Source organism: Mytilus trossulus, chromosome 7 (genome assembly GCF_036588685.1).
Source record: "Mytilus trossulus isolate FHL-02 chromosome 7, PNRI_Mtr1.1.1.hap1, whole genome shotgun sequence".
Lineage (NCBI taxonomy): Eukaryota > Metazoa > Mollusca > Bivalvia > Mytilida > Mytilidae > Mytilus > Mytilus trossulus.
This window is the reverse complement of record NC_086379.1, coordinates 16733800-16744222: the sequence shown is the minus strand read 5'-3', so window position 1 is coordinate 16744222 and position 10423 is coordinate 16733800. Positions and strand designations below refer to the sequence as shown.

General features: G+C 31.0%; 1 protein-coding gene across 3 annotated transcripts; it reads right to left on the bottom strand.

Annotated features, from left to right (window-relative positions):
- Positions 1-106: 106 nt before the first annotated feature.
- LOC134726861 (uncharacterized) lies at positions 107-9286 on the bottom strand. Of its 3 annotated transcripts, none has more exons than XM_063591261.1 (5): positions 9187-9286; positions 8179-8256; positions 7404-7502; positions 3403-3481; positions 107-1989 (listed from the first exon to the last, which is right to left on the bottom strand). In XM_063591261.1, the coding sequence occupies exons 3-5, from the start codon at positions 7432-7434 to the stop codon at positions 1572-1574; spliced, it is 528 nt and encodes a 175-aa protein (XP_063447331.1). In that variant the 5' UTR covers positions 7435-7502; positions 8179-8256; positions 9187-9286; the 3' UTR covers positions 107-1571. The 3 variants fall into 3 exon arrangements, with proteins under 3 accessions (XP_063447331.1, XP_063447330.1, XP_063447332.1); XM_063591260.1 differs by having other exon boundaries at positions 8191-8256; XM_063591262.1 differs by lacking the exon at positions 8179-8256 and having other exon boundaries at positions 9187-9285.
- Positions 9287-10423: the final 1137 nt, after the last annotated feature.

Below are 10423 nucleotides of genomic sequence, written 5' to 3'. Positions count from 1 at the left end.
GAATGTAACGAATATATTTTAGTGTTTAAACTATTAAACAACTCTATACTGATCACATAATACAAAAAAAACAAAAAAAAACAGACGTTTAAAATTTGCAGAAATGTTTTATTAGTAAAAATAAATAACAAAAATCATCATATAATTTCTTCATGAAATAAAGCACATATAATGCATATAAACCATTTGTTAAACGAAAGTACCAAAATGTTGTTTTCTTTTTGTGCAGTAGTTCATTTTTCTGCACCTGCTTCAATACAGGATTTTATAAAAAAAAAACAAAAAAAAACTAGAATTCCTTTAAAAAAATCCATTGAAACTTTGTACCCCAGTTTTTTGTAGGGTTCGTGTTACTTAGTCTTTAGTTTTCTATGTTTTCTATTGTTTTTCTGTTTGTCTTTTTAATATTTAGCGATGGTGCTGCAGTTTATTTTCCATCTATTCGTTTATTTTCCTACTATTCGTTTATTCTCCTACTATGGTTTCTTTCGACCTCTCTTTGTCAAAAAAGCTACATAGATATTGATAATATAACATTGCTATCTTCTTTTCAAGCTTTCTATCCAGACAAATAAAAAATAACGATACAGTGAACTAGATTAGTTTGATTTGATCATGTTGATTGACAACCTTTGATGTGATATATGAGCTGATGCAATACTAGTGCTAAATAGTACCTTTTTTCCACAGGTCATTTGATAAAGGGATTCAATATGATTTTTAATCTTTTTGTACTATTCATTCATTATGTTATTGACCAATATCAAAGGTTGAAACGAACTTAAACAATGTTGAGCAAAGATGGGCCCAACTGTTATCTTTTTTAGTTCTATTATTGCCAGCTGATAAAATTCCGATATGAGTACATGTAAATGACCTTTTTTAGTTAATGATATATTTGGTTTTGTATTTTAATATATGTAACGAACTGTAATCTCTGGCTGAAAAATACGCTTATTAGCATAATTCTAAATGAAAATTGCAATGTAACCATTATCTGATTATAATTAATAAGATATTGCCATCCATATTGAAACCTACAGACCAACTAAAGAATTTTGATGATTCAATTAAAAACAAATACAGCTTTACACAAAAGAACTGTTTAACTTTTTCATATAGGGTTATAATTGAGAGTACAAAAAAAGTAGCCCGCTCTGATTATGAATAATGTGTTAATAATATGCCAATACATTATCTTAAAGTATATAGCATGTGGCAAAAATGTATAACACTTATATCGAATTTCAGGGCAAACTGTAAGAGGAGAGTCCATAAAACTGACAAAATCAAACGCTATCAATTAATGTAAATAGCGAAAATCAACTTCGCGTAGCACGGTTATTCAACCGTGTCCACTACATTTTTTATTTTATTTCTAATAGACAGAAAAAGTATTACAGTCATTTCTTATAATTTAATTCTAAATTCCAATTTAAACCGTAGAAAACCATGAAAAAACGTTGATGACGTCACGGTCACATGACTAAATTATGTTAATGGGCTCATAACAAAATAACGTCAGCCAACCAGAAGACGCGTTACATCCAAAATTAAATTATTGAACTATATCAATAATATAAATCCGCATTGGTTTTACATTGGTTAACATGTATTACTTTGTTATCAGCTGTATCATACTGATCTTCAGTTTGTTCTCCGAAAAAATGATCGTAAGTATTGTTAACGTCATCTTTTGGTTCAATACCGGAAGTTTCTGTTACGTTGTATGTATTGTCCGACACATGGACGTCATATGTTAACGGTTCACTTTCTGTTCGTGCAGGTACATTTGAAGACACATCGTAGTCATTTTCTATTTGGTTCTGTCTGTTTGTGACACCATCGTCAACCGTCTGGTTTTCATTTTTTCCCATCGATTGTGCATTAACTTCAGAATAATTATACTGATTCCGGTTTTCTGATTCTATATTCATTTCAATTTCTTCAGTACGTTCTGGCCCCTTTCGTTGCTTTGATTTCCTATATCTGAAAAAATCAATCAATGTTTGTATAATGAACACATCTGAATTTATGTTTGTTAATTTTAGATTATGTAAGCGTTTATATAATTTTCTGACTGTTTTACTCCTTTAATGATACAGTCGTGTCATCTCCGAAGTCAGTTCGTCTAAGCCACATCTGTCTTAGATGTGTAACTGTTCAACTTATAATGTAGCAATGTTCACCATTGCCACCTATATCCATCAGAAAAAATGATTTTTGAATTGGCAACATGTAATATAATAAATACATTACATACGTGCTTTAAATAATTGATTTCAAATTCTTTACTTATTCCAAAACTAGTATATCAGCTCTCAGAAAGCCCTGAATAAATTTTATAATAAAGAAAAACATTACATGTTTTTCCCCAGGGTAAACCTTGAAACAAATGTGGGAGAATATTCCGAGTCAGTATATAAATAGCTAGTAATTGAGCTTTTAATACAATTTATCCGCACAGTAGTCAGTAGTTCGGCAATGACTTGATTTATAACATACCCTTCTACAATGATTTTAAATTTAGAAGCTATGCTGTTCACTTATTTGACTTTAAATAAAATTGGCTATAATTTGATGTCATTAATTGGTAATAGAGCGTTTCAGGTTTTTTTTTCTTCTTCATGTGTACAGATTTGGGTGCTCCTGGTGAAGGTGAACCAAGAAAAGTACTTCAGACTTATGAAATTTATAATCATTATGTTGTTTTAATTTTTTTAATTCTATGCTTTTGAAGGATTTAAATCTTTTAACCATTTAACGAATTTAGTGTCAAAATGTAGAGTTTTAAATTTTGGCGCGTTAACAAATAACAGGAAACAAAAAACAAGAAGACTTATAGATTGAAGTGGCAGACGTTTACCGATGCTCATTTCAGATTTATACAACATGAGCAAACATCTTATACAAACATTTATTTACTCAAAGCCATGTCTTTTTTTCGAAAAAAATATATATATCTGCTAGTATCTAAATCTTAATGATAAGATATACAAACAGATTGTTATGACGATTTATTGATTTGATTTATTATTAAATGCAATATGGAACCAGAACAAGGTTTAAAAAAAATAAAGAGTTATGTCTGATAGACATATGAATATCTGCAAAATGTTACTTGATATATTCAAGATGTTAAAATGTATAAGATAATAATTTCTACCTGCATATGGAATATATATATAAGAAACTACTTTTTATCTACGCTATAACAGAATTGACATGGCACACATAACACGTAGCAGTGACAGAAACTGCTAATATAGGTCTGGACTCAATTAAACTAAAAAATAAAAGAGAGGTTGTAAACCTATGACTCATTACAATTAAACTGTACCATTGGAATTCTAGTGTATAGATCATTGAGCTAATATAGATATAATATAGCAATTGACTTACCTTTTGAAAAGTAAAGCCCCTATAAGCAGGAAAATCAAGAGTAGTACACCGCTCAGTACAATTCCAATGATGGTAAAATCTAAAATAGAAAGTGCTCTTTGTCTGTATTCACAAATGACGAAACGCGCGTATTGCGTACTAAATTATAATCCTGGTACCTTTGATTATTATTTACACCACTGGGTATATGCCACTGCTGGTGGACGTTTCGTATCGAGGGTATCTCCAGCCAGAAGTCAACCATTGTTGACATGAATATCAATAATGTGGTCATTTATATAAATTTCCTGTTTACAAAACTTTTAATTTTTCTAAAAACTAAGGATTTTCTTATCACAGGCATAGATTACCTTAGCCGTACTTGACACAACTTTTTGGAATTTGGGATTCTCAATGCTCTTCAACTTTGTACTAGTTTGGCTTTATATAAATATTTTGATATGAGCGTCACTTATGAGTCTTATGTAGACGAAACGCGCGTCTGGGATACTAAATTATAATCCTGGTACCTTTGATAACCATTTACACCACGGGGTCGATGCCACTGCGTGTGGACGTTTCGTCCCCGAGGGTATCTCCAGCCAGAAGTCAACCATTGTTGACATGAATATCAATAATGTGGTCATTTATATAAATTTCCTGTTTACAAAACTTTTAATTTTTCTAAAAACTAAGGATTTTCTTATCACAGGCATAGATTACCTTAGCCGTATTTGGCACTACTTTTTGGAATTTGGGATTCTCAATGCTCTTCAACTTTGCTCTAGTTTGGCTTTATATAAATATTTTGATATGAGCGTCACTTACGAGTCTTATGTAGACGAAACGCGCGTCTGCGGTACTAAATTATAATCCTGGTACCTTTGATAACTATAAAAATGTTTTCTATATACTGCTGTATCAGTGAAACTAATAAGTTATTTCATGATTTTACTGTATATGTTTATACGGTTAGCTTTTGAGATGTCTATCGAACGTTCAGCTTAATTTTAAACGCTGAAGGAGAGACGAACATATATATTAAAATGATATCTAAACTCGAAGTCGAAAACAAATGAACTTGGTGATAGAATTTCATAAAAACAAAAAAAAATACGATCTTATAGCAAACAACAGCAAACAAATCACCGAAAACGTAACACTGAGCTACATAAGCGCTATCAAAAATAAGGTTGATAGTAAGTGTTCTAGAAGGTTAAGCAGATCACACCCCATATGAGACATCAATATAAGGGTTTTCTTTCCCAACGTATAAATGGCTTTAGCTGTATGTGTCCCAAAGTTTTGGAATTTTTAGCTTAATACATGAGGCGCAGTTCAATTTGTATTTGATTTGGCTTCCATTTATTTTGTAGTCAAACGTCACTGATGAATATAAAGTAGACGAAATACACATTCAGCGTATTCAATGATGAGACTAGCAGTTTTTATAAGGATATATTTTGAATGTATAAAAGTTATGTAAAGCATTAACGTGTGTGCTGATATGTATTTTACAATAACTAGTTAACTGTTAAATCAGCATTTTTTTTTATTTTCTGTTACAATTGCTTGATAACTTGATTATATTCTTTTAATGTCTAATGGTGAGTAACACCAACATAGATTTCAATTAAAATTTTGCACATTATCAATAATTACATTAAACAGGTTCTACTAAGTTGATTTAAGGCGTGAAATTTCAACTTGTTCTTGAAAAATGTTTGATATGGTACTCATGTTTTTGATAACACTTATTGAGTTGATACAAATCATCTCGAATTTCATCATTTTGTGTTATTTATATATACTTGTACAGTACTTGTTAATGGAACTGTGTATAAACCAAATCACGAACCGCATGTATGGGAAACAGGTAATATATGCACTCAACTTTAAAATCTCATTCAAACATCAATTAGGCCGTGTTCACACCAAACGCCGTGTACAGTAAACATGTTTACATTTGGTTTAATGTTATCTACACTAGTCTCACATAAGATTTGTCCACATCTATACACCTTGTTTAGTTACCTGTACATAAGATGTGTTCACACTTGTAAACTATATGTCATTTAAATTTTCATTACGTAGAACCGAACTCAAATTTTCGAACAACTTTTCTAGCAGTAAGGGAACGACCATTTGACAACAAACAATTAACCTCACCCTTTTTCAGTAATGCATTTATGAGTGAAGTGAAGACCAGTGGCAAATATTTCTGTCAGTGTGTACGTCCAGTTGATTCGGAATGACGTTTTCTAAGGAATTATGTGTTCGGCAATGATGATAGATGAGTTTTGATAAATGGTTAATAAGGCTACGTAAAGTGTTTTTATAACAAATACATATATCGAGTTTAGACAAATATTTCTGTAAAGAACTTAATAAATAAGTGTTATAAGTATCAATCTTATATAAAAATCGTTTCTTTTTTTACATATAAATGGAAAAATTACAGTTTGGAATGTCTAGTTTTGTGTACACTGAACCTACACAAGGCCTACATCGACTATCGACTGCCTGTAGACAAAACATGATTTAAACTACATGTTAACATTGAGTTTTATCAATGGGAACGTAATTATGTTTAGTTTATGTGTCAGTTACACTAACACAACACCGAGTTTAGGTCAATTTGAACACGGCCTTAGTCATGTAAAATAAACTGTCAATATGTATTTATGAAGATCACTAGTCCTTCACATATTATTTTGATACCTTAATCATTAAAATATATTCTAGATAGTTTAATATTTACACCTGTGCATATGAACTATTTTTCTTAAGTATGTACTAATTTCCAGTATGATCTTTTTTGACTGGGCACGATTTGGTAGTGTTACATCTTACAAAGTCCATCCGAAAATTTTTACTTTTCATATCTTTATCTTCAAGATTTCTGTCTTCATCAAGTTGCAAATCGAGTTTTGTTTCTTGTGTAGATTGTGGTGCTTTTTTAGTCAGGAAGCTTGTGACAGTATTTTTGTCTTGAAAAAATGTTAGATCAAATTTTAACACATATAAAAAAGAAGTATCGCATATATTTTGACAGTTTGTACTTAAATGAGAAATATATTAAAGATATAATTATGCATGAACAAAATATTATGAAAAAAGAAATGATAATTAAAAACTGTTATGCATATGATATTTTCAGCCTTTTTTCATATATGATATCTTCATATATGATATCTTCCTTATAATTGTGTTTTTCTAATGTTTGCAAATGCTCTAAGCTTCATTTTTTTCAATATATTTCATTAGAGTTTATCCAAGGTTCAAAATACTAAAGTAATGGAAACAACTACACGTATTAATATGGCAACACTTTAATTCAATGCCAAAGTCGCATATGTTATGTCGCGATTTTTTAAGGTCATTTCTTTGTAAGTAAAGTTTAAAAGTTTGCAACCTTTTAATAATTTTTGAACACAGGTAAACTTGATAATGACTGGGATAAGAACATCCTCAGTATTTCAAATAATTCTTACTTTTGCAAACTGGAAATTCATTAAAATAACCATATAATTGATATTCATGTCAACACCAAAGTGCTAACTACTATGCGGGTGAAACCATCGAGAACGAAACATCCACCAGCAGTTGCATCGACCAAGTAGAGTAAATAATTATCAAAGGTACTCAAGTTCTTATATTCACTGATGAATATGAAGTAGACGATATTCGCATCTAGCGTATTGCCTTATTGTATTATGAAGCAATTATTTTCCAAGATTTTTTTGTTGATAATTATGGTCTGATATATATCTTACAATTGTTTAATAAACTCTTAAATCATCCTATTGTTCTGTTATAATTACTTGATTCTTTCATTCACAACAAACAAAATTTAAAATTACATTTCCACTTCCACTCGTAAAAGTTGCATACGGACCTTTTAGAAAGTCCAATTTCAAAAATGAATGAAAACATAGTCGGTTTGTCTTAAGTTAGGTTGATATTAAACTTGTCAATATGCTGGTTATAGTTTAAACGGGTTTATCTTTAAATAACTATACCTCCATGGTTGCCGTCTTCACCATGTCGCATTCCTTGTTCTGTCTCTTGCGTAGATCGTGGAGCTTGAACAGTCAGGAAGCTGGTGACTGTATTTTTGTCTTAAAAAAGTTGTATGGTCACATTTTGAAACATATAAAAAGCAATATCGCATATATTTTGACCGTAGATACTAAAATGATGAATAAAAAAAGATATAAAATATGCATGCACAAAGTTTTGTGAAAAAGAAACTGTAATGCATACGATATTTTCAGCCATATCATTATGCAATTTTCCTTTATGATATCTCCCTATAATTGTCTTTCTGTAATGTTTGCAAATGCTCTGATGAGCTTCCATTTATTTTCAATTCAAATGATTCGTTTCGGTGGTGACTTTTTTTCAAAATCAGTATCAAAGTGTAATGATAGTGGGATTTTTTTCTCCTGCAACAACTGGAAATCATTTTCCAGTAAAACCTTTGAATATAGTCAAAGTATATCTACATATATTTTTTATTCTCCAATGTTAAATAAGGACATTACATTTCGACTATCACACATAAAAATCCCATACAGATCTTATAAAGAGTCGAATTTCAAAAATGGACAAATATTCTGGACCCGAACAGGTAAGCCTTGCATTACCATTCAGTTAATTGTATGTAAATAACCTCTAAGAAGGTGAGCTGTCTAAATTTGGTTAAACTTAAAAACTTGTCAATGTGCTGGTTATCAATTTATTTTCAATTGTATTATCTTCAAATAAGTATATCTTCATGATTGCGGTCTTCACCTTGCTGTATACCTTGTTCTGTCTTTTGTGTTGATCGTGGTGTTTTTTCGGTCGGGAAGCTTGAGACTGTATTTGTGTCTTGAAAAAAATGTTAGATCAAATTTCAAAACAAATTAAAATGTAATTTCGCATATATGTTGACCGTTGATACTAAAATGTTGAATATTAAAAGATAAAAAAATGGTTGCACAAAAAAACAAAAACAAATAATAAGCAAAAACTGGCATGTATAATAATATTTCATCCAAATTATTATGCATTTTTCATATATGCTATCTTATCTATGATTATGTATTTGTATTTGAAATGATTGTAGATGCTCTGATTAGTTTTACATGTTTCAATCCAAACAGTTCGTTTTGGTAGTGACCGTTTTTGAACACAATATCATTTTGTACTTTGCGACAAGAAAGGGGGTAGGTAACTGCTGGAGCTGATTAGTTGAGATAATTCTTGACATATCTTTTTTCCTTCCTAATTATGCTATAATTTTGTGTAATAATTGAAATAATACATTAAATCGAAATTTTACTTTTTTGGAGGACACATTATAAAAAAAAAGTGCTGCATATTTAAGAATTGGTACAAATTCTCTTCCTGAAAAAATAATCCCAATTTTATTTTTAAACAGGGGTCCATGTGCGCGTTTGTAATCTAAAGCAAAAATATTCCCAATATAACACGTTTTGACGTTTCAAAAGCGACGGCATTAACTCCTCTGTATCTGGAAAGTATGCCATAAAAAGAGAAGAAAAAAAATACCAAAGGAAAATTCAAACTCATTTGTCGACAACAAAACTATCAATGCAATAAAACACACTAAAACCGAACAAAAGACAAACATCATAATACTAAACAAAGAGGAGAAAACCAAAGCCTGAGCAGCTCGAACCTAAGGAATTCCTTAAACAACAGGAAAAACGTTACAAAACCAGTTTTCCATACATCTGATTTGTTCAGCTTCAAATTCTTGCGACGTTGATCTCTCATGGTGTTCGTAATACATACTTGGAGTCTGGGTAACATTGATCACGTGTGACTTTGTAATTTGATGATCACTATTAAGTTGCTCTTTGATGAAGGCAGTTGGCTCTGAAAAATATTAAAGATATACACAGTATTTTTTCCTGATTTGTAACATTTGATATCAATGCTAGTGATTCACCTTTAATCTAACAAAAGGGGTTTAAATGGTCTTGTTACAATACTAACTAGCATTTTGTTTAGGATGGACTTTACAATGAAGAAAATATTTCTGGACAATTTGTAAAATACCCTAACACCATAATTCGAAGTTTACATTTGGAGTTTAAGATGACAACTTGTTTCGTACTCTTGATATGGAAAGGAAACCAATGATAAATCGAAATTTCCTTTTTACCAAATTAATGTTATGATCTACATACATGTCGTTATTTTCCTTTATTGTGGTTACTCAAAGACGAATATTTGAAAGCCAATGATGTATGAGAACCGAATCAGGTGAAGAACTTTATGACCAAAATTGACATTATAAGCTTTAATCATCTTCGCTAGCCAAGGGTAACGATCCACTCCCGCTCTCTTCACCTTTAGCGGATTGAGCCAACATTTGTGAAAACAATGTTGCGCCATCTGCCGGAAGATTTATTCCGAATACATTATTCTTGACCAATGGTAGCACTTGAACTCTTTAATTTGGGGGTAAAAACACGGTAGTGTCTAGATTCTACACACTTGGTAAAGCCGGAAACGAAAATATACGTCAACATTCATACATTTGTGCATGAAACATACACAGGAACTTCTATTAGTTGATTAAAAACTATCAAGTTGTCACTAAATAAAGTCGTATATTTAGGGATGTAAAGACTTGTTGCACAATAAACACGTGGCAATTGTTTACAAACACTTTCCACATTTACACGTGATCATGTTGAGGGCACTTCGGCTGCAACCAATAAAAATCCTTACCCTTTGTCTCCGAAATTTTATCTCAATCCGCCAAGGGTGAAAATTTGGTAACCGTCAATTTTAGAAAGGTTTGTTATTAGTCATGTTAGTACTGAAGTACTGACTACTGAGTAGTTGATACCCTCGAGGACTGATAGTCTATTAGAACATGTAGCGACCAAGTGTTGTAAAAAATTAATTAAAACAACACGTTGTAATTTTCATGTGTCCATAAACATACACACACACACGTACTTTCTTTTTGTTTTCTTATTGTTGAGTCTTATACCATAGGATTAAACACTTTTGTCAC

Bases quoted from the DNA above. Each gene is read 5' to 3' on its own strand.
- LOC134726861 (XM_063591261.1), bottom strand. From the start codon at position 7,434: ATGCGACATGGTGAAGACGGCAACCATGGAG. The intron at 3,482-7,403 runs GTATAGTTATTT...TTTCTATTTTAG, and splicing joins TGAAGACGGCAACCATGGAG to ATTTTACCATCATTGGAATT. The intron at 1,990-3,402 runs GTAAGTCAATTG...TGATTTTTTCAG, and splicing joins GGGGCTTTACTTTTCAAAAG to ATATAGGAAATCAAAGCAAC.